Source organism: Pseudoliparis swirei, chromosome 8 (assembly GCF_029220125.1).
Source record: "Pseudoliparis swirei isolate HS2019 ecotype Mariana Trench chromosome 8, NWPU_hadal_v1, whole genome shotgun sequence".
Lineage (NCBI taxonomy): Eukaryota > Metazoa > Chordata > Actinopteri > Perciformes > Liparidae > Pseudoliparis > Pseudoliparis swirei.
This window is the reverse complement of record NC_079395.1, coordinates 22144084-22168346: the sequence shown is the minus strand read 5'-3', so window position 1 is coordinate 22168346 and position 24263 is coordinate 22144084. Positions and strand designations below refer to the sequence as shown.

At 52.9% G+C, this 24263-nt stretch overlaps 1 protein-coding gene across 3 annotated transcripts in view; it reads right to left on the bottom strand.

The window, feature by feature from the left end:
* Positions 1–5122: 5122 nt before the first annotated feature.
* Positions 5123–24263, bottom strand: part of chd7 (chromodomain helicase DNA binding protein 7) — a 65285-nt gene continuing 46144 nt past the window's right edge. For all 3 annotated transcript variants that reach the window (XM_056420216.1, XM_056420218.1, XM_056420217.1), the window contains 18 exons: positions 22718–22917; positions 19652–19811; positions 18294–18383; positions 15150–15253; positions 13725–13854; positions 13384–13499; positions 12854–13271; positions 12561–12769; positions 10659–11636; positions 10337–10497; positions 9988–10239; positions 9329–9499; positions 8999–9226; positions 8699–8914; positions 8469–8606; positions 8277–8381; positions 8002–8179; positions 5123–7904 (listed from right to left, as the gene is read on the bottom strand). In XM_056420216.1, coding sequence (XP_056276191.1) covers positions 7021–7904; positions 8002–8179; positions 8277–8381; positions 8469–8606; positions 8699–8914; positions 8999–9226; positions 9329–9499; positions 9988–10239; positions 10337–10497; positions 10659–11636; positions 12561–12769; positions 12854–13271; positions 13384–13499; positions 13725–13854; positions 15150–15253; positions 18294–18383; positions 19652–19811; positions 22718–22917 — 4738 coding nt within the window. In that variant the 3' untranslated portion in view covers positions 5123–7020. The remainder of the gene's footprint in view (positions 7905–8001; positions 8180–8276; positions 8382–8468; positions 8607–8698; positions 8915–8998; positions 9227–9328; positions 9500–9987; positions 10240–10336; positions 10498–10658; positions 11637–12560; positions 12770–12853; positions 13272–13383; positions 13500–13724; positions 13855–15149; positions 15254–18293; positions 18384–19651; positions 19812–22717; positions 22918–24263) is intronic.

Here is a 24263-nt window from a genome sequence, read left to right as displayed (position 1 = left end):
TATCGGCCGGTAGGGGCCGCTATCGGCCTGTAGGGCCGCTACCGGCCTGTAGGGGCGGCTACCGGCCTGTAGGGGCGGCTATCGGCCTGTAGGGGCCGCTATCGGCCTGTAGGGGCCGCTATCGGCCTGTAGGGGCGCTATCGGCCTGTAGGGCGCTACCGGCCTGTAGGGAGGCTATCGCCTGTAGGGGCTAACGCCTGTAGGGGCTATCGGCCTGTAGGGGCTACGGCCTGTAGGGCCGCTACCGGCCTGTAGGGCGGCTACGGCCTGTAGGGCGGCTATCGGCCTGTAGGGCGCCACCGGCCTGTAGGGGCGGCTATCGGCCTGTAGGGGCCGCTATCGGCCTGTAGGGGCCGCTACCGGCCTGTAGGGGCGGCTACCGGCCTGTAGGGGCGGCTATCGGCCTGTAGGGTCGCTACCGGCCTCTAGGGGCCGCTACCGGCCTGTAGGGGAGACTATCGGCCTGTAGGGGCCGCTACCGGCCTGTAGGCGGCTACCGCCCTGTAGGGGCCGCTACCGGCCTGTAGGGGCGGCTACCGGCCTGTAGGGGCGGCTACCGGCCTGTAGGGGAGGCTACCGGCCTGTAGGGGCGGCTAACGGCCTGTAGGGGCGGCTACCGGCCTGTAGGGGCCGCTACCGGCCTGTAGGGGCGGCTATCGGCCTGTAGGGGCCGCCACCGCCTGTAGGGCGGCTACCGGCCTGTAGGGGCGGCTAACGGCCTGTAGGGGCCGCTATCGGCCTGTAGGGGCGGCTACCGGCCTGTAGGGGCGGCTAACGGCCTGTAGGGGAGGCTACCGGCCTGTAGGGGCCGCTACCGGCCTGTAGGGGCGGCTACCGACCTGTAGGGGCTATCGGCCTGTAGGGGCGGCTAACGGCCTGTAGGGCGGCTACCGGCCTGTAGGGCCGCTACCGGCCTGTAGGGGAGGCACGGCCTGTAGGGGCGCTACCGGCCTGTAGGGAGGCTACCGGCCTGTAGGCGGCTACCGGCCTGTAGGGGCGGCTACCGGCCTGTAGGGGCTGCTACCGGCCTGTAGGGGAGACTATCGGCCTGTAGGGCCGCACGGCCTGTAGGGAGGCTACCGGCCTGTAGGGGCGGCTACCGGCCTGTAGGGGGCCTATCGCCTGTAGGGCCACTACCGGCCTGTAGGGGAGACTATCGGCCTGTAGGGGCCGCTACCGGCCTGTAGGGGAGGCTACCGGCCTGTAGGGGCGGCTATCGGCCTGTAGGGGCCGCTATCGGCCTGTAGGGGCGGCTACCGGCCTGTAGGGGCGGCTAACGGCCTGTAGGGGAGGCTACCGGCCTGTAGGGGCGGCTATCGGCCTGTAGGGGCGGCTACCGGCCTGTAGGGGCCGCTACCGGCCTGTAGGGGCGGCTACCGACCTGTAGGGGTGGCTAACGGCCTGTAGGGGAGGCTACCGGCCTGTAGGGGAGGCTACCGGCCTGTAGGGGCGGCTATCGGCCTGTAGGGGCCGCTACCGGCCTGTAGGGGCGGCTACCGGCCTGTAGCGGCCGCTACCGGCCTGTAGCGGCCGCTACCGGCCTATAGGGGAGGCTACCGGCCTGTAGGGGCGGCTAACGGCCTGTAGGGGCTACGGCCTGTAGGGGCTACGGCCTGTAGGGACGGCTTACGGCCTGTAGGGGCCGCTATCGGCCTGTAGGGGCGGCTACCGGCCTGTAGGGGCGGCTATCGGCCTGTAGGGGCGGCTACCCGCCTGTAGGGGCCACTACCGGCCTGTAGGGGCGGCTACCGACCTGTAGGGGTGGCTAACGGCCTGTAGGGGCGGCTATCGGCCTGTAGGGGCGGCTACCGGCCTGTAGGGGCGGCTACCGGCCTGTAGGGGCGGCTAACGGCCTGTAGGGGAGGCTACCGGCCTGTAGGGGCGGCTATCGGCCTGTAGGGGCCGCTACCGGCCTGTAGGGGAGGCTACCGGCCTGTAGGGGCCGCTATCGGCCTGTAGGGGAGGCTACCGGCCTGTAGGGGCGGCTACCGGCCTGTAGGGGCGGCTACCGGCCTGTAGGGGAGGCTACCGGCCTGTAGGGGCCGCTACCGGCCTGTAGGGGAGGCTACCGGCCTGTAGGGGCCGCTACCGGCCTGTAGGGGAGGCTACCGGCCTGTAGGGGAGGCTACCGGCCTGTAGGGGAGGCTATCGGCCTGTAGGGGCCGCTACCGGCCTGTAGGGGAGGCTACCGGCCTGTAGGGGCCGTTATCGGCCTGTAGGGGCCGCTATCGGCCTGTAGGGGCGGCTACCGGCCTGTAGGGGCCGCTATCGGCCTGTAGGGGCCGCTACCGGCCTGTAGGGGAGGCTACCGGCCTGTAGGGGAGGCTACCGGCCTGTAGGGGCCGCTACCGGCCTGTAGGGGCGGCTACCGGCCTGTAGGGGCCGCTACCGGCCTGTAGGGCCGCTACCGGCCTGTAGGGGCCGCCATCGGCCTGTAGGGGTGGCTACCGGCCTGTAGGGGCGGGTATCGGCCTGTAGGGGCTATCGGCCTGTAGGGGCGGCTACCGGCCTGTAGGGGCCGCTACCGGCCTGTAGGGGAGGCTACCGGCCTGTAGGGGCCGTTATCGGCCTGTAGGGGAGGCTACCGGCCTGTAGGGGCCGTTATCGGCCTGTAGGGGCCGCTATCGGCCTGTAGGGGAGGCTACCGGCCTGTAGGGGAGGCTACCGGCCTGTAGGGGCCGCTATCGGCCTGTAGGGGCCGCTATCGGCCTGTAGGGGAGGCTACCGGCCTGTAGGGGCCGCTATCGGCCTGTAGGGGAGGCTACCGGCCTGTAGGGGAGGCTACCGGCCTGTAGGGGCCGCTATCGGCCTGTAGGGGCGGCTACCGGCCTGTAGGGGCAGCTATCGGCCTGTAGGGGAGGCTACCCGCCCTTTAAGACTCAGGTAACATGCAGCAAAATATGCATTGACACCAAATATGTCCTCAATATGTCCTCAACACATTGTTCAAACTATGACTCCAGCTTCCAGTTTGGGACGCGTCAGTTCATCAAGTGAGGACAACAAAACACTTGTTTGGTTTAGAGAAAACATGTCAACATGTCAACATAGGGTCAGACATGCACTCATGTGGAGTGATCCCCAAAAAACTAATGCTAATTCAATCATGTGAGCATTGGAATGTATTTCTGAATTGTTCTGTGTGAGTCTCTGTGTGTATGTGTGAGTCTGTGTGAGTCTCTCTGTGTGTATGTGTGAGTCTGTGTGTGTGTGTCCCTGTGTGTATGTGTGAGTCTGTGTGTGTATGTGTGAGTCTGTGTGAATGTGTGAGTCCCTCTGTGTGAATGTGTAAGTCTCTGTGTGTATGTGTGAGTCCCTGTGTGTATTTGTGAGTATCTCTCTGTGTGTATGTGTGAGTCCCTGTGTGTATGTGTGAGTCCCTCTGTGGATGTGTGAGTCCCTGTGTGTATTTGTGAGTCCGTGTGTATTTGTCAGTCTCTGTGTGTATTTGTGAGTCTGTGTGTGTATGTGTGAGTCTCTTTGTGAGTCCTTGTGTGTATTTGTGAGTCTCTGTGTGTGTGTATTTGTGAGTCTGTGTATTTGTGAGTGTGTATTTGTGAGTCTGTGTGTGTATTTGTGAGTCTCTGTGTGTGTATTTGTGAGTATCTCTGTGTGTGTATTTGTCAGGCATGAAAACGGGTCAGGGGTGAAAAAGGTGAGGAGGATGGGGCGCGGGGGGGGGGGGGGGGGTGCTGGTGGTGACTTCCACGAACATCGATGTTGGACGTTGTATGATAATCTATAGGTGCTCCATTCTGACACCAAGTCAGTGATCGGGCCCTATAATACTATAATAATAGTAATATTGTGTATAATATGGTCATTCATGAACCAACTTCCTTTTTTTGTTGTTGGGGTGAACAAGTCTTCAAGTCTTGAGCTCTGCTGAGCCTTGAGTCTGGTCCTTGAGTCTGTTCCTCGAGTCTGTTCCTCGAGTCTGTTCTGCCTCTACCTGGTTGTCACGATCTTCTATACCATACCTGCCATAAATATCATGATACAATACCATAAAAACAGTATACCATAAATACGATACTGGTATATTTATCTATAATAGTAATAAATAAAATATCTGTATGGTTCACTTTTTACCAACTTTTTCAACACAACAAATAGCAGTAATATTAGTATGAATACAGCAAGATATTAATGAAACTACATGGAGCCATCATAGCATTGATCATTGATGATACACTATGAGGCCGTTAGTCTCTGACCAGAGGATAGAGTTCATCAGGAAGAGCAGCTGTATAGTTACACAACTTTACAGACTGAGCTTAAACATTTCACTTCTGGCATCTTTTTTTATTTTTATTTTTAAAGCCGAAAATTCCGCCACTTAACGGCACTCGCTGTGAGCGCTGCGCGTGCAAACAGCTTGACACGGAGCAGCGCGTGCGCTCTGATCGCTCTTTTAATGAAGTATTGAGACTAAAAATATGCTAAATCACATCGCTCTTAACGTACGGGTACTTTGTCAGCATCGCTCCACCGTGCAGCGCGACAGCAGCAGAAGTAGCGGCTAACATTCAAGCTAACCTAAACCACCAAACGCTGAAGACATCTTGACGCTGATTGGCCGAGACGCGACACGTGCCCATCAAAGATGTTCTATTGCGAAGAGCACCACTTCACACTTTCTCCGCGTCCCACTCCAATCTCATAAACGCCGGCCGGCCAATTGACTCCCCCCCTACCCCAAAACAAAAACTCTTCGGATCTACACGATTCACGTAAGTCACCTATTTTGGTTTCAAAACGGCGAATTTCACCGAAAGGTGAGGGATTCTCATGCCTGATTTGTGAGTCTGTGTATTTGTGTGTGTATTTGTGAGTCTGTGTGTGTATTTGTGAGTGTGTATTTGTAATTGGAGACCTATCTGACCTCACATTGTTGACATTAACTCTTTGTTGTTTCGATGTGGAAACAGAACACTTTCAATTCCTTGAAATATAAAGTTTGACTCCAGCAGCTCAACGTGAGGCCGGTGCCGTTCTGTGGTCACAGACAGATGTCACCGGGGGTCACGTGAGGCCAGCTCGTTCTCTTGGAGCGGGTGTCTCTCTGCCATCGGGAGAGGATGAAAGTGTTTGAGTGGAACAAAAAGAAGCAAAGCGGAGGTTTGGTTTCCTAGGCGAGTATCATGATTCACTTTTATTAAAAGCATCATAGCTACAATTCATCATACATGATGTCTCCAAAAAACAAAAAACAAAGACAAACATCCAAAAAAAAAAAAAGAAGAAAAACAAAACAAAAACATTTACATGGTATGTCTGTAAACTTCAAGGCTAGATAAGAATTTTTGAGGTAATGCTCTTCAGCTTGCTGGCTAAAAGTAACAAAAAGTCCATTGTTTTCAAGAAAAAGTAGCTAAGTAATAAAGGTACCTGATAATTTTAACTCTTTAACACCAGTGCATCAACAGGAACAGAGTGAGACAAATTGATTGCAGTACGTATTTGTCATCATTTACAGTTTTTAGTTTAGTTTTTTCTATTCATACGACACTTGTGGTTATTCATATAGTGTGTGTGTGTGTTGGGAGAGTGATGTTGGAACATTCAAAAGCTGCCTTGGTTATTGCTGTCTCAGCATTAGACGGGAGAACAAAAACTTGAGGGGGGGGGGGGGGGGGGCTTCCAGATCCAAGGGATCTCCCCCATCAGTCCCTCTCTCTCTCTCTCTCTCTCTGCTGGGCTGTGATAGCAAATGTTAACATGACCTGGCCACTGTGTGTGTGTGTGTGTGTGTGTGTGTGTGTATATATATATATATATATTTGAATGCACTTTCAAATATTTGAACCACTTGCGGCGCTCGAGTCGCCTCCGACACTCGAACTGGCCTCGGGGAGAAAAAATAAAAAGGAGACAAATCGGGCGCCGCCGGCATTTCTCAAGCGTTTGCAAGTCGAGTTGAACTTCATGTGGAAAGTCGGCCCCGGTGGGGCCCCGTGTCTCGGGCCCGGTGTCAGTGTGTGTGACTAGAGAAACAGTCTTAAGAGAAGGAGGTCACTAGGGAGCAGCACGTGGTCTGAAACTACCGGGACATGAAGGAAAAAAACAACAAAATAGAATAAAAATGTGGCAGCGACCGAGGAATGAAAAATACAAAAGAAACCATTTGCATGTGCTCCCCCCCCCCCCCGACCCCCCTTACACAAAACACCTGAAACATCACATCCCTGTGAGGACCACCGCTCCGAACCCATTCACAGAAAAAAATATATAGAAAAAAACTCCAAGCAGGGACGGCTGATGGAACGGCCCGATGAGGGGGGGGGCGACCCAGCCCGCCGGCCCCCCCTCCCCCCGGACACAGAACCAGCCGCCGCCAAGAGACACAGGATTCAGACGTGGCAGTGGAAAGACTCAACGACAGTGTGGGACTGGTCAACAGTATCGGTTCAGTAGGGAAACAGTCACATGACAGAGGGGCTCCAGGGGGGGGGTGTGTTTGTGTGTGTGAGACTTGAGTTCTAGTCCAGTCCACTTTACCTCCTCAGTCTACCTGGTCTGATATGTGAGAACTAGAATACAAAATAAAAAAACAGCCTGCTCTGAACCAGAACGGCCACCACAACTACATTACCCACAATTCCTCTCGCAGCAGCGTCGTCAGACGGCCGTAATGCAGGTTTATTTTCTTTGAGAACTTGATGTTTAGAAAGAACGCCGCCGCCGACCCGGCACTCCAGACGACGAGGGAAGCAAACAATAAAGATCTGAGAGCTGAAAGCAGCAATAATAATAACAACAATAAATGCACTACTGGAACTTTGTGGAATTCTATTTGTTGGAGTGCAGCGTTCGGCCGAGCGTCCCCGACGACACCATCAGAGATTTAACTTAACACACGCCAGCAAATCAACCTGCTCTGGAAAGAGGTGAAAACAAAGAGAAAACAACAACAATAAAGAAGAGAAACAAAAAATAAACCAGGATCGGTGATAGTTTGGGTTTTTCTGGCGGAGGCGTGTAAACGTGGCGAGGAGGAAATGTCCTCGGCCAGTCGGTTCAGTCACTCTTCTCCTTCTGTGGAGACGCTGCCTTCCCCCCGCCCTCCTCTTCCTCGGGGGCTGAGTCGTCGCCTCTCGTCTCCTCCGCTGCATCCTCCAAGTCAATCTTTCCTCCTCCCCCCATCACCTCCTCCTCCTCTTCGTCCTCCGCTCCTGAAGCTTTTAGCCCCGCCTTCTCCTCCAGCTCCTCCAGCTCCTCCTCCTTGGGGGTGTGTGCGATCAGGGCGCCGCCCCCCAGGGCTCCGGCCATGGCGTTCTGCAGGTCGGCCAGGGTGGAGGCGCCGGGGAAGCCGGGCAGGCTGAGCCCCCCGAGGCCCGGCGGCAGGAACATGGAGGGGTAGAGGAGGCCGGGCGCCATGGTGGAGAGGAGGAACGGGTTGAAGGCCAAGGAGCCGGCCGACATGCCGGCGGCGGCCAGCAGCGCCGCGGCGTCGCCGTTCATGCACATGTCGGACGACGAGTCGGCCGCGCCGGAGGAGAACGACTTCTCCTTCTTCCTCGGCTTCTTCGCTCCGTCCCCGTCGGCCTCCTCCTCTTCCTCCTCGTCTTCGCGGTCGTCTCCCTCTCGCCTCTTCCTCTTGGCCGTCTCGTCGCCGTCTCCCGCCGTCGTCCCGTTGGTGTTCCGAGACGCGGCGGCGAGGGAGTTCGAGGAGGCGACCGTCACGAGGTTCCCGCCGAAGAGGCCGCCCAAGCCGAACATGGTGGGCAGGCCGCCCATGCCGGGCAGCATGAGGGGCAACATGGAGGCGGCGGCCTGCTTGGGGTCGGAGGGGTGAGGGAACGCCATCAGACCGGCGGCGAGCTGCAGGGACTGGAGGCTCTGCAGCGACGACAGGTCGATGCCCCCGAACAGACTGCTGAGCAGCAGAGGGTTGAGGCCACCTGCACACACACACACACACACACACGGTTAACGTTTTATATTCTCTTCCGCAGACTAGAAAGTCCCCGTTACCCGGAGTCAGAAGGCGGCTCGTACCCGATGAGGCGGCCGAGGCCAGCGACGCCTGGGCGGCGTGCGTCGCCGCCGCTGCCTGGGCGGCTACGGCGGCCTTGGCGATCTCAGATTTCGGTCGTCGCCCCCGACGACGGACGCCCTCCTCCCTGACGACGGGTCCGGTCAACAGGCGGTCAAACATGGCCTCCGGGAGGAAACCCTGTGTGGTGGGGGGGAGCATAACAAAAAGGGGACCAATGAGGCGCCGCCCGTCATCTGCAGCGGGCGCCGTGGCCGTCGGCTTCGGCGCTACTCACAGACTGCTTGACGATGTCCGTCCAATCGGGGGCGATGGAATACTCGGGGTTCTCCAGCAACCACCTGGGAAGCTCCTTCATTGGTGGAGCCATGGCCCCGCCCATCTGAAAGAGGGAGCAGGAAGGCGACGGTGAGTTTCTCGTCCCGGGGCGTCCGCTCCGCTCCGGTGGGCGGCGCCCCGGGGTGCTCACCTTGCGTCCGTTGCGCCGGTTGACCACGGGCACCCGCTCGTCTCCGGTCAGCGTGTTGATGTCGATCTTGTTGGGGTTCCGGCAGCGATGACGCTTCTGCTTGGGCTTGGAGAACTGAGACAGGACGTCCTCGCTCTTCTGTGGAGGGGAGAGGGGAGAGAGAGGGAGAGAGAGGGAGAGAGGTGAGTAACTGTGGCGTGCAGAGGCCCATCAGGGTGGGTGGAGCGTACCTGTGTGAAGCCGGCCATGTCCATGGTGTAGGTGGGGTGCTGCCTCAGCCACTCCCCCAGCTCCTTGTTGGTCGCCGCCCCCTCCTCCTCCTCCAGGCTGCCGGAGGCCAGGGACCTGGAGCCGGGGCTGGGCTCGGCGACGGCGAGGGGCCCGAGGGCCCGGGCGGCGTCCCGAACGCCCTCGGCGCTGGACGCCTTGGCGCCGTCGGCGTCCTCCTGAGGGACGAAAGGCGAGTTTAAAGCCGGGCGCCGCCTCCGGCTCCACGTCTCCGCCGTGCGGTCGCGTCTCCTCATCCGTACCGCTCGCTTGTTGCCCATGAACAGCAGCTCCAGGCCTTCCACATTTTTCCTGCGGCCCCGCCTCCTCCTCGTGATGGGCAGGTCGACCTCCAGCGAGCCGTTGGCTCTGTGTCCGGAGGGCGGGGCTTGCTGCAGCAACTCCATCTGGGCCTTGAGGGAGGGGCCGGTCACCAGGGCGCTGGGGAAGCCGGCCATTGAGGGAGAGGCCTTGTGCTGATGGTGCATGCCCTGAACAACCAATCAGAATCAGGGTAATTTCACAAAAAGACAAAACTTGTTCCTAGTTTTAGGTTCACGAATAAGGACTGAAGAAAGGAGGCGTGGCCTCACCTTGGTGAGGTCGATGGCCTGGCTCTGGGACTCGGTGGCAGAGTGGCTCTCCCTCAGCTGAGCCACCATCTCCATCAGGTTGCGCCTCTTGGTCGCCCTCTCCGCCTCAATCTCGATCTTCCTCCTCCTCCTCCTCCTCTGGCGAGGTGCTGTCAGACTCAGAGCGTCCTCCTGCAATGGCAGGGAAACCGTTACACCGGCCTCGTCCTATTGTTGTTGTCCTATTGTTGTCGTCTTATTGTTGTTCCTAGGCCTTCTGCAGGGTTGAATATTACTTATTTGGAATAATGACGATATATATATATATATATATATAAATAAAAATAACTATATATTTAAATATAAATAAATAATACATAAATATATAAAAATAACTATATATTTAAATATATGTAAATAAATAAAAATACATACATATAAATATATATTTAAATCTAAATGAATAAATATAAATATATAAAAATAAATATATATTTAAATATAAATATATGTAAATAAATAACAATACATGTATATAAATATCTTTAAATATAAATATATAAAAATAAATTTATATTTAAATATAAATATATCTGAATAATTAAAAATAAATATTGTATTTATATACAAGTAAATAAATATAAATATATATGCAAAATAAAAGTTTCTGAAGCACTCACGTGAACTTGTGGCGATAGTGTTTTATCTTCAGTCCCGCTGAAAGCCGTGGGGATGCCGGCCATCGTCAGCTCGGGGAGGCTCCGCCTCTGCAGCGGGCTCTCGGTAACTGTGGCGACGGTGGTGGCGGCGGCAGAGCCGTGCCCCGGCAACAGGTTGCTGGGGAAGTCGAAGATGTGGCGCCTGTTTACGGGCCACTTGCCCTTCAGGACGGCGTCGCAGATGTTATCCATCCTGTTGATCATCACTCGATCCTATGGGGGGGAGAGATGTGATGGACCATTCTGCAGCACCACATCACTCTCGACTGACTGATCGTCACCTCCCTCGTCTGCTCAGGTGGGGACTCACCTTGGGCCAGAAGGAGTAGGCGCGGTCCTGCAGGGCCTGAAGGGCGGACGTCTCCGGCAGGTCGTCGGGGCAGAACCCGTCTCTGGTTTCGTTTTGGGCCGATGTGCTCAGCGACGCAATGCTCTCCTCGTCAAAGTTCTTCTGCTCGGACGCAGCGCTCGCTGTGCGGGGGGGAAGAGAGAGAGAGAGAGAGAGAGAGAGAGAGAGAGAGAGAGAGAGAGAGAGAGAGAGAGTCACATCGCCGCTCTTAACCAAGAAGGCTTTTCCCATGGTGTCGGCCATGATGAGGATAACAAATAAAACATCAGTAGTTGTGCCGTACCTTCAGCCTGAGAGGATTTCTCCGATTTGTCGTCTTCGTCCATCCTCTCCTCCTCCTCCTCCTCAAGGCTTTTCTCGGTGTCGGCCGACTTTGGAGATTTAGGAGACTCCGGCTGCTGCCCCTCCTCCCTGTGCTCCTGCTCGGCCTCCTGGAGGCCCGGCAGGTCTTTGGGGGAGGAGTCCGCGGTGGCCTCCGTCTGGTCCCTGGGGGAGGCGGCGGGAGTCGAGCTCTTCTCTTCGTCTTGGCCGTCTGCCAGCTTGGAGCTCGTCTCTCCTTCTACGCTAGGCTCCTCCTCCTTCTGCTCATTCTCCACTTTTGGCTTGTCCTCCTCTTCCTCTACCTCAGTTCTCGGCGAAGCAGCGCTTTCCTCCTTCCCTTCTCCGACCTCTCTGACCTCTCTGACCTCTCTGACCTCTCCCTCAATTCCCTTCTGTTCATCAACGGTTTCAGTTTTGATTGGTGGAACGTCGTCACCGTCCCCTTGCTCAGTTTCCATTTTCACCTCCTTCCCTTCGCTGCCCTCTTCCTCCTCTTCTTTCGCTGCGATGACGGCAACGTTGGCAGCTGCCGCAGCGCTCGCCAGCTCCGCGGCAGTGAGGAGGGGCGCGGCGGCGTTGCTCTCCGGCGCTCCCGTCCCCGCCTTGGCGACGTCGCCCTGAACCGCCGCGCCGCCCCCCCGCTGGCCCGTGAAGCGCTGGTGGGCGTCCAGGAAGGAGAGGGCGGTGTCGTTCAGGATGTGGTAGTCCGTCCGGCTCACGCCGTGCTTGGAGGCGCCCAGGAGGAGGTCGCGGTCGTGGCGGCCGCTCTCCCACCACTCGGGGAGGTCCTGGGACGCCTGGCAGAGCTTCAGGCGCTCCGAGAGCAGCGGGTGGGGGAGCACCTGCTCCCGGATGCGCCGCAGCAGCTCGATGCGGTAGAGGGTCCGGGAGGCGCGCTCCTCCGTGATGGGGTCGATGATCAGCGTTGGGTCCGGGAGTTCTGAGACGGTCAGAAGACCAAGACGGTGCATTAATGAAATATATAAATTAGTGCTGTGAAAAATAACGCGTTAACTCAGTTAATTAAATTACAGGTTTAACTAGTTTTTTTTTAACGCATTTAACGCATGCGCAGAATGAGCTTCCAATCCGTCTGTTGTTGGTCGTCTCTCCAGCAGCGTGTCATTCTGTCTCTAGTGTCGCGTTAACACGACTCCGATCTCCGCCTCGCGCCGCAGAGCTCGGATGCCGGCGTGCGCGCACATCGGGACGAAAAAAAGTCACTTGCACCCCCCCCCTCCCCCCCCGTCAACAACTCTCCTCTCGGCTCGCGCGGCAGAGCTCCGATGCTGCGCGCGCACTGGTGAGCAATGCAGGGCTCTCAAGTGTCACGCATTGAGCGTGAGACTCACGCATTTCGGTCTAACTCACGCACTCACGCCACACATCGTATTTCTCACGCTGAAAAAAACTCTCGGCTCTTTAATGTTTTAATGCAGGGGCGCTCAATGTGTCGATCGCGGTCGCCGCAGAGCTTCGATCGCTCTGTCGCGCGAGCCGAGAATTGTTGACGGGGGGGGGGGGGGGAGACGAAAATTACAGGGTGACGGGTGGAGATTCCCCCTGTTATAATAGGAGGGGAAACACTGGAGTTGATAAGCGTGTCTTCTTGTCTGATCAATACGCAACTGTGAGGTGCGCGAATGGACCGAGCGGCCAGCTGCTGATCACTCACTCAACGAACAGACGGTGCACCGAAGACCCATTTTGACCCAGGAAAAACCCTGAGTGTATATATGGGATTAATCATGATTAATCCACAGAAACCTGTGATTAACCTGATTAAAAATTGTAATCGTTTCACAGCCCTAATATAAATCTACAAAGTCTCCCATCTCCCTCTCGAGGCCGCCGCCCCTCTTACCCGTGTCGGTCTTGACCTGCATCCTGCAGACCCGCTTGCACATGGCGATGAAGGAGTAGTAGTACTTCTCGAGGCTCTCGTCCGTCTTCTTGTCCAGCCGGGCGAAGGCCCTGAACTGAGCCCAGTCGAATTTCTTGTGCTGGGTGTCGTAGACGACCCCGAAGGTCGACACCACGCGGTAGAAGTCGGCCTCCTCGCGGCGAGTCCACCTAAGGAGCACAACGCCGGGTGAGCAGATGTTGCGCAACCCGCAACACGACGACGTCACGGGACGTAACGGGTCTGATGAGTACCGCTGGCGCCGCTCCTTGTAGTACATCGCTCCGTCCGTCATCAGCGAGCCGGCGGTCATCACCGGCGACGCCTCCGGCAGGAAGGGCCCACCTTTGGCGAAGTAGGCGCCTCCCTTCGTCAGGTACTGGGTCCCGTCCGACAGGAAGACCGCCGCTCCGTCTTGGATGCAAGTCGCCCCTCCTCCGGCCCCGGAGTCGGCAACCGTGCCGTCGGCGGGCAGGAACTCCCTGCGGCGCCGCCGCCGCCCGTCGGGCCGGCTGAGGGCCTCCTGGCGGAGCTGCTCCCTGCGGTTGGAGCGCTGGTAGGCCGTGATGAGGCGGCGCAGGCGGGCGGTGAGCGCCGAGCCCGCCGGCCAGTAGAGCCGCTCGTTGGAGCCAGAGGCTCCGCCCACCGCTTGGCCGTTCTCACCCAATTTGACTGCGCGAGGCGAGAGAAGCGAGGAACGTCATCAGATACGATGTTTGTAGTCAAAAGACGGACGTTTCATTTTAAAGCAGCCGCCGGACCCCCGGATGGAGCCACGGTTTACCTTCCGCGTCGGCGTCCACGATGTTGTCTTTGTCGTCCAGTGGGGAGTTGGTGAAGTCGTCCATCTCTTCTTTGAAAGGCATCCGCAGGGGCTTGTACTCTGGATCCTCATCCTCACTGGAGGGGGGGGGGGGGGGGAACACGTTTATCCACTGAATGACCTGAACTCAACGGTAAAGACGACTTCCTGTAAGTTTGAATACATGATATAAAACATGTGGCTCTGCGGCGGCTCCCAGACACACTGGACCGCTCGCCGCTTCACGCCAGCTGAACCTCGTGTATGAGAGGAGGAAGAGGAGAACGAAGAAGGATTAAAGACGGGGAAAGCGGCTCTCTTACCCCTCGACGCCATCTGCCATCATGTCGGAGCCCCTCTGCTCCGCGGCGATGGCCTTGGCGTCGGGCATGCCCACCCGCTCCAAGAAACACAGGGCGGGGTCGGCCCGCATCGAGTTGTACTTCTCATAGCCTGAAGAGGAGGAGGAGGAGACGATGAGAAATACGGAGGCTATGAAGTCGACTTTAGTAAGTGACGAGTCCGCTTCAGATAAAAAACATGCTCAGATAGGAGAACTCCCTGTGTGTATTTGTGTGTGTGTGGGAGGGGGGGGGGGGTGGCTCACTCCTAGACAGACGTGGTGCTACACAGTCCAACACACATTCTCTCATACAAATATAAAATGAAGGAGTAGACAAAAACAGCAGCAGAAGGGCAGACCCCAGGAGCCAGCTGCTGACAAGACAGACAGCCGCAAGAACGTGTGTGTGTGTGTGTGTGTGTGTGTGTGTGTGTGTGTGTGTGAGTGTGTGTGTGCGTGTGTGTGTGCATATCCTAGTGAGCCTGCAGGTGCTCATTTGTGTCAGGGAGAGAGGGAGCGAGAAAGAAAGAGAGGATGAAGAGGAAAGTGTGTGTGTGTGTCCGTTAGGGGTATTCAAGCAGAACAGATTAGAATGTGCAGATCCCACTGAGACACACTGAAGAGAGGGAGGGGGAGCAGGTGATATGAGGGGGAAGGAGAGATAGGAGGTGAGAGAGGAAAGGACAGGTGGAAGGAGAGGAGCCACGGAGCCCTTCCATCACATTTCAATTATGGAGGATGCGACGCATGACACAGACACAGACACACACACACACCCCCGCAGCCAAACGTTAATCATTGAGGCCGTACAGGCCATCACTTTTCTGTGTGTGAGAGACGCATTGTTTTGTGCGCCCCCCCCCCCCCCCCACCCCGAGGGCCTCCAAAGTGAATGAGGATTATGATTAACTATGGGTGAGCCCCTTTGTATCCCTTTGTGTGCCCTAATTGAATCATAGAGGGTGGCAATAATGATAAAATTATGACAATTATGCCAAATTAATATGAACGAGCGTCTCCGTCCACAGCCTGCAGGGAGTCACCGTCAGTCAACGGACCCACGCCACTCGACCGGTGACCACCCCAATGCCAGGAAATGGAGAAAAGGGAAATTAGTTTGGTATTATTACTATCATCTGTGACATAAACACCTGTAACTACCTGCCAAAGCAGGCACACACACACACACACACACACACACCCACCCTCCTGGCAGCTCCGGGTGAAACCATCAATCACACTCCCATAGCACACTGAGCCTGCCAGCTGCGGACCGCTATCGCCATAGCAACACCAGTCAACCAGTGGCAGCAGAAGTGGGTGGGATATATATATATGTGTGTGTGTGTGTGTGTGTGTGTGTGTGTGTGTGTATACATATACGGCGTGCGTGCGGCGCCCTTACCGTGCTTGAAGACGCCGATGAGCAGCGACTTGTCCCCCTCGCTCTCCCACCAGTCGGTCGGGACCTCGGCGTGGAACGGCTGAGGGATCCAGATGTCCAGCTCACTGTGACACAAAATATACCGTTTGTTTTCAACAACAACGACAGGAGCTACGGCCTCGTTCTCCCTCGAGGTTCAAATGTAATCCTGAGTTTTGCATTTAAACTTTAATGCGAAAATAACCTGAAACTCGCGGGACAAATTCGTAACACTTTCGATGCGACTGCAACATTAATAATAATACTAATAATACATTTAATTTATCAGGCGCTTTTCAAGGTACCCAAAGAGACTCGAGTAGTAGCATCAGTCTCATCCAACCTGACGCAGGGCTTTGTCAACGCAGGTTTAAGAGCACAAGGACGTACATAAAACTGTGTTTAGAGGTCACACTGGCAGGACGAGGGGAAATCAGTCCGAGAATTACTGAACGCGCCTGAACACATCTTCAGAATTGGAAGCACGGCCTGGAATCAATGTCGGGACACCGTCGGGGGCTTCTCATCTCAACTCCGTGTTTTTCACAATTCATGACAGATTCCTGGAGCTCTTCAAGCTTCGGCCACGTCTCCGCGGTCTCTGGTCGGGTAGCGTCGTCGTCGTCGCCACGGCGATAGCGATGCACTTTTTGGATGTGCTCAAGTAACATCTGCTCGCAGCGGGGAAGACTTTTCTTCATTATGAAAAAATTCCGACAGCCTTCTGGATTATTTGCCGTCGTCACAACAGCAGAGCGTTCATTTTGAGAGCAGTGCATCCATTTAAAGACACGTTTAGAGGTTTCATGTCAAAGCTGCAGGAACTCTGACCTCAATAACCCATTTGAGAGACGCTCCACAACCCTGCTTCTCCACGCCCAGACGGAGGAGATGAGACGCCGCTACGCCACGCAAGATCTCCTTCAGGAGAATTAGGGCACCGCTCTTCCTGGACCAGCAGCGTTGGAGCTTCTACAGCTCAATTAGAATCGCTCCTCTTCTAGAACTCTGGACCAGGCGCTCTGGAGGGATCAGCAGCGCAGGAAGTGACTCAAATGTGCCGAATACCATCAACCACTTAAACATCATGTGAAGCAGCAGAGAGGGAAATATGTACTGTCACTCATTGAATGGGTTGTGACTGTCATGATTCCTTCTGGTCACATGACATCTATTGTTCATGTGGTCACATGACATCTATTGTTCACCTGGTAACATGACATCTATTGTTCATCTGGTCACATGACATCTATTGATCATCAGGTCACATGACATCTATTGTTCATCTGGTCACATGACATCTATTGTTCATCTGGTCACATGACATCTATTGTTCATCTGGTCACATGACATCTATTGTTCATCTGGTCACATGACATCTATTGTTCATCTGGTCACATGACATCTATTGTTCATCAGGTCACATGACATCTATTGTTCATCTGGTCACATGACATCTATTGTTCATCTGGTCACATGACATCTATTGTTCATCTGGTCACATGACATCTATTGTTCATCTGGTCACATGACATCTATTGTTCATCTGGTCACATGACATCTATTGATCATCTGGTCACATGACATCTATTGTTCATCTGGTCACATGACATCTATTGTTCATCTGGTCACATGACATCTGGTCACATGACCTCTATTGTTCATCTGGTCTCATGACATCTATTGTTCTCTCCATCCTGGAGAGGGATCCTTCTGTTTCTCTCCTGAAGCATTCTTCACTTTTTTCCCTGTGAGGTTTTTTTTCTATTTCTTGTGAGTTGTTCCTGATCCGATGTGAGGTCAAAGGTCAGGGATGTCGTCTGTGTACAGATTGTAAAGCCCTCTGAGGGGAGTTTGTAACTTGTGATATTGGGCGTTACAAAATAAACCGAATTGAAATGTAACGTATGAAGGGAAGTTTGTTTCCAGGTGTGTGGGACTGAGCCGGACTACGTTAGCCGCTGCTAGCATCACACAACCCGGACTCCGGTTCTGCTGCCACCGTGAGGCCGCGGCTCCACGTGTGCGTCACAAAATGAGTGGAGAACTCGGAGGAACTAGAAGCTCTCCGATTGGACAGCAGCTTGAGATAAACATACGACCCAGCAGCTAAACTCAAGAATAATCACACTGACAAGAGTCAGAATGAGTGGTTGTCTTCTTCTTCTTCTTTTTATACGAAGCCTCCATTATGGAAAGAAGGTAGACAATGGTGTTCCCAGCTTGTCCGGGAGAGAAAGGGCACAATGCACAATGGAGGCAGAGAGACGGCGGGTGACAGGAGGGGAGCAGAAACCAGGGGAACGACGCTCCCTTATCTCTGCAAACAGCAGCATGCCCGGCCTTGGCAACGCTCACGTGCAGCGCCAAGACTGGCATGCTAAATCCCCCTGGCATATGTTGGCACGATGGGGCCCCGTATGCTCACGTCTGGCATGCGCCGACACACACACACACAGAGAGAGGAGTGGGGGAGGAGAGGGATCAACGTGAAGTGCACGTGCTCCACATTATAAATGCAGTCACATCTGGGTGAAAGGGTGATAAGAGAGAGAGAGAGAGAGGGGGAGAGAGAGAGGGGGAGGGGGGGATTGGAGATGAGGAGAGACTAAAGTGGACTGCAGAGAGAGAAAGGAGGAGAGAGAGCCAGACAGATGGCGAGAAGAGTGTGGCGTGACGGAGAAGACAGTGGAGGAAGCGGTGACGGAGGAGTGGGAACGAGACCTGGAGGAGAGAAACGAGAAGCGCCGCCGGGGAGAGGGAGAACTCTAACTGGGTCAGAAACTGAAATAAAAAGCTGCTTTTCCCCAGATAAAGAAACGGCGGTGGCCGTCAGAATAGAAAGAAAGCACTCAAAGAGGCCAAAGAACAGAAATACACGCAGTAATAATTCGTCACACGCGCGTATAAATATCGGCATGTGGACCTCTAACCGTCAGGGTTTATATTCTGGGTTTGGATCCAATGTCAGATTATGAAATGAGGGTCTGGACAAAGAATGGGAGCGGGGGATTGGTTTGTTTCCTTCGTGCGAGTAGATTTCAGTCGACGTACAAACGCAAACGACGCAGAGCGGAACCGGAGGCCGTGGTCAGCGGGACGTCCCGAGACGGAGGGTTCACTGACCTGGAGTCGGCTCCTTCCAAGATGCGCTCGGCCTGGTCGCCGATGACTTCCTGTCGCAGGTAGTAGAGCATCCTCACGCGCAGCAGCACCCTGCAACACAACGGCAGTTAGTCGGGAACACAAGTTCACTCTGAAGGGACGGACACAAGGAATGAACCTGTCAATCGCTCAGCGAATCACCAGGAAGTGAATCACCGGGAAGTGAATCTCCGGGAAGTGAATCACCAGGAAGTGAATCACCAGCGCTGTGTTTGATAACTGGTCCTTTTGGTTCACGCTCATTTCTGTTTTATCTTTGTTCTGAGTGTCGTGGGGTTTTGGTCCCCACGGCAGACAAAACAAAGTCCCGCTGACTTCTGGGACATCGACCTTCATTTTTAAACCGATGAATCGATTGTAACAAAACTAAATGTTACAATCTCCAACACATTATTTTCACCAGTAAGCCTTTGTTAATGAATAAATAATGATATTAAATGAATTAACTTGAACACTTTTCACAGCTGGTCATTACTCATCCAACGCAAACAAACTGAAATACTGCCTCAACTAAAATGTATTTCTTAACTACTTCAGAACCGCAGGAGGACGTGCTGCACAGAAGCAGAAGTTGACGGATCTAAAACTCTTCAAGGGGAAACATACGTCGCTGTAAAATATTACAACCGACTAGACGCCGCCGCCTCCTCCTCCTCCTCCTCCTCCTCCCATGAACAATAAGGGAATAATTGAAAGGACGGAGAGCGACGGCGCTAGAGGGGACGGAAAGTTTTGGAGAGGCCGCGAAGACGGGGGAAGGGGATAAAGCCCGTCACTTGCGACTCATTCTGCAATGTGTGTGTGTGTGTGTGCATCAATGGCATCACAACTCGCCGTGTGTGTGTTTGTTGGCAGGCGGTGTGAGCTCATCCATCAATGTGCCAGGCCTGATTAGCCACACAACGCTGTGCTCCAGCCTAGCAGATGGCACCACATAATCACCCCCAAGTGTGTGTGTGTGTGTGTGTGTGTGTGTGTGTGTGTCTCTGTGCGCGCGTTCTTTCACCCACTTCCAACAGGTCTGCCTGCCTAGCACCTGGCCTGGCACACAGCCAGACACACACACACACACACACAAAACAAACAAACTTCCCCCTCAAGAAGAAGAAGAAGAAGAAGGGCCGATCTCCCCGACAACAGAGGAGCGCTGACCGCGGGTAGCGATCCACCGTGTGTGTGTGCGTGTGTGTTTGTGTGTGAGAAAGCCTCCGTCCACATTAGCTCGGTATCCATCCACTAATAACCCTTTCATGAACAGTTACTGGGCCCCTCCGTTTGGACACCAGGCTGTTTGGAGTGTGTGTGTGTGTGTGTCCTACTTGTTACAGTGGTGTTTCAGGTGTCTCTTGTAGCTCTCCTCCTGCAGTAAGTGGTCCGGGTTGCAGCTGGCCAGCCAATCGGCTCGCGGCGTCTGTGGAGGCGGGGCCAGGGGCTTCCCCTTCTTGCCCTTCCTGCCCCGAGGGACTGGAGTGGAGAGACCTGGAGAGGAGGAGGAGAGAGAGAAGAGGGGAGGAGGAGAGACACGGTGATCAGACGATGGTATTTCAACAAAAGGACAACCTGTGAACCTCGTTCCTGAACAGCAAAATAAAACACGGCTGGCTCCAGTGATCTATGATATCAGAACGATGATATTAGAACGATATAAGAACGATGATATCAGAACGATGATATTAGAACGATATTAGAATGATATAAGAACGATGATATTAGAACGATGATATTATAATATTAGAATGATATAAGAACGATGATATTAGAACGATGATATTAGAACGATGATATCAGAATGATGATATTAGAACGATGATATTAGAATATTAGAATGATATTAGAACGATGATATTAGAATGATGATATCAGAACGATGACATTAGAATGATATTAGAACGATGATATTAGAATGATATTAGAACGATGATATTAGAATATTAGAATGATATAAGAACGATGATATTAGAATGATATTAGAACGATGATATTATAATATTAGAATGATATAAGAACGATGATATTAGAACGATGATATCAGAATGATGATATTAGAACGATGATATTAGAACGATATTAGAATGATGATATTAGAACGATATTAGAACGATATTAGAACGATATTAGAACGATGATATTAGAATGATATAAGAACGATGATATTAGAATATTAGAATGATATTAGAACGATGATATCAGAACGATGATATCAGAACGATGATATCAGAACGATATTAGAACGATATTAGAACGATGATATTAGAACGATATTAGAACGATGATATCAGAACGATGATATCAGAACGATGATATCAGAATGATATTAGAACGATGATATTAGAACGATGATATTAGAACGATGATATCAGAACGGTGATATAAATGGAGGCCGAATACTGTTCGCCGATAGTTAGCGCTGTGAACTTTAGCAGTGTCCGTCTCTCAGACACGAACGCTCCTTAGTTTGTCACATTCAAGTTATTCAAATAATTGTAATCTAGTTTCAGTCGTCGTCTTTTAGTCAAACTGCTTTTTCTTTCTGGATATATAGTACTCGTGTGATGTAATGACTGTATGTACTCTGGAGTGTACTGGTTTGTGTGTGTGTGTGTGCATGTGTAGACGTTTGGCTTGGTGAAGTGATGCGAGTGACCTCTTTATATTTATTAGTATGCATTTATCTTCCTGTCCTCTAGGTGGGTGTACCAGTGAGGGGGGGGGAGAGTTGTTGTCTTGTTTGTATACGTCAACAAAAAGATGAAAAATTAAAGCTGCAAGCAGCGATGAACGGGTCCTCTTCCTGCTTCGCACGTCGGGGGTGCTGGCCGGACGCCGGCCCCCTCGGCCGAGAGCGCACGCACGGCGTTCGGGCGTTTGACCGTTCGTCACGCGACACTGATTTTACTTTGCTAGTCGGTGGCGCTTTGACTCTGAGTGAAAAAGGGCTTGTTGATATCCTCAGGCCTTGAATTCTACAAAGCATGAGAAGTTTGGAGCAGATTTGAGCGAGTCCAGGGTTACCAGCAGGGGACGCTGTGACAATTTGAACATATACATGCATCATGTGTATCCATGTGAAGTCTAGACCTTGTCATGTAAATTACATGTGAATGTGATTCAACGTGTCGCTACGAGCTCCACAGGGAAGCATCATCGAGGTCTTAGGTCTATTCTGGTATATTTTGAGAGCGATCTGAATAATCTGCGAGGAGCAGTGTATAAAAGTAAAAAACATGTAACTTCCTAGTGCCACTAGTTGGCGCTAAGTCCAGAAAAAAAAATTAGCATATGGATGTCTTCAGGGTCAGTATGTCATGAGGTATGAGAAATATGGAGCAGATTCCATAATGTATGGCCGAGTTACAACAACGTCAATTTTCATGGCGAATGGCGTTTCTTTGCCGGTCCGGCAAACGCACAAAGTTTAATATTATTGAAATCTTTTAAGGCCATTTCAAGACAAAGGTCTCAAGACCATATAGGCCAAGTTTGGAATGTATCGGGTTTAAGCTCTAGGAGGAGTTAACCCCTAAAATCATGAAAAAAGGCCAAAAAGGCATATTTTGAGGGATTGATTATAGCGCCCCCTAATGTTCAAACGTTATGAAAAATGTAAGGTAGGTTAAAGGTGTCCTTGTGGACATAGGCTACCAATTTGGTGAGGATAGTCCAAGTGATTTGGAAGTTAGGTGTCTTTACAAATAAGGCCACACCCCTTGGATGTTCATTGGTCCATATCTTCTGAACGCAATGACATATTAACTATCTTTCGAAGATTTATGATGGCATTGAATCAATAATGAACCACAACAAGTTGTGTATGATTCGGACGAAGCGTTTAGGAGAAGTTGGAAAAAAACAGTTTTTAAAGAAATTCAAAATGGCGGAAAATCTAAGTAGGCGGAGCTTAGGGGTCTGAGAGGCTTTTTTGTAGAGCTGGTCAATTCTGACCTCTGGACCAAATCTCAAGTCAATCCGTCATTAGCGAAAAAAACCGTGAGTACGAACACTCTAGGGGGCGCTAGAGAGACATTTTTTTGTAAACAAATACGAAAACTCAAGAATCTAAAAATTTTCGCCAGTCTACTTCTGCATGTGGAATTTCAGTCTGCTGGGGCGTACGGGGTGCGGCCAGTCGACGTTTTCGGGGAGAGATTAATAATAATAATAATAAGAATCATTTGAAAAACAATAGGTTCCTCTACGACGAAGTCGACGAGGACCCTAACAATAGAAAAATATCAGTTAAAGTACATTTGACTGTTTTGTATCCGTCAATCTTTCAAAATAAAATAAAAATACATACAAATAATGCTTTCCCAACTGTTTCTATAATGAGTGTGTGTATTGGTCCTGAGAGGTTAGTGTGTGTGTGTGTGTGTGTGTGTGTGTACCGGAGTGGTTGGTGAGCGTCTTGGTGGTCCCGTCAGCACTCGGGGTGATGAGGTCCCAGATGAAGCTCTTGATGTTCTCGTCTCCGCGGTAGTGCAGCAGGCAGTAGGCCAGCAGCGCCCGGCAGATCGTCTCCACGTCCGCCTCCTTCAGGGGCCGCTTGAAGCGCCCGTGAGCCAGGATGTCGCTCCACCTGCCCCACCTACAAGACAGACACACCGTCAGCCCATCGCGCCACGCACTGAACACACAGCGGCCACACGGAATATTAGGAGAGCAAATGTAGCACAACTTGGTTTGTTTGGTCAAAGGAGAAGAAGAGAAGTTAAACAGCGCCGCAGTGAGCAGAGGCTTTAGGACTCGATATCACATCAAAGCAGAACCGCCATCACACTGACGGACACACGAGACGAGCAGGCTTTGTTCATCAACGCCACGTGGTGCCCATTGGGCCACGTGGGACTTGGCAAATGAAAAGGTAGCGAAAACAAAGTCATTAATGGAGCTGCCCCCCCCCCCCAGTCCTCTCCCTCTCACCAACACCAATAAGTAGACCAGAGAGGAAGTGATCTAAATGCTGATGCGGCGTTCCCGTTCGCCACTGAAATCTCTCCACTGAACCATGAGGCCTTCGTCCCACTGATTTTAGAGTGATGGGGGGGGCAGACTGGTGGACGAGGGTGAGACGGATGATGGGAAAAGACAACAGAGGCCGGGCGCGCTCAGACTGTGTTCTTGTGTTCTGTAGCCTCGGGCCGCGAGACTAGACGGTAACGATAGCAGCGTTGACGTCTCGCGAGGGCGCCACGGTCACGCCAAGTCAGCCGTGAAAATGGACGGGCTCGTCCCTTAATCTGTGGTAAGTGTGTCAATTAGCCTCTGTGTGTGTGTGTGTGGTGATTATTGTGTACTGGTGAGATGCAGTGTAACCGACATTGTGGTTGAACGCTGCTCCTCTAACACAATGAGACGCGCATCGTCGACAGTCGTTTCCTGAAGACATTTAATGCGTTTTAAATCATTTAAAGCAACAAAAGAACAACCGGGTGTAATTTAGCTGGCCTCATTAGTGTGTGAGCGCCATGCTCACCAAGGTCATACTAGAGCGTGTGGCGTGGAAAAGGGTGGTGCGTTTTAAGGCCGTCTAACCAATGTGTTGGTCTACGCCTCGCCAGCGTGACTCCGCCTCCACCGCGGTCTCCTCCTCCTCCTCCTCCTCCACCACCAATCAGCGAGCGGGTTGTACATTCTACACGGCGAGCAGTCTGGCTCCGTTTGATAGAAAAATTCCCCAAAATCACGATCAACCTGTTTTACATCTCGTTAGCTTCACCTGTGCAGCGTCCGTGAGGCTGCTGAACGAGGCCAACCCAATGGCATTTTGTTTTTAACCTCCAGACTAAACACAAGAAACATTATATGTTTCATGAATTGAGCTTTGGAGGCTGGTGAGCCACGCTAACCGTTTGACACTCACTATGCTAAGCTACGACAAGCTACGTTACGTTACGCTACGCTACGCTGGCTGCAGCGTCCTATTAAGACGGA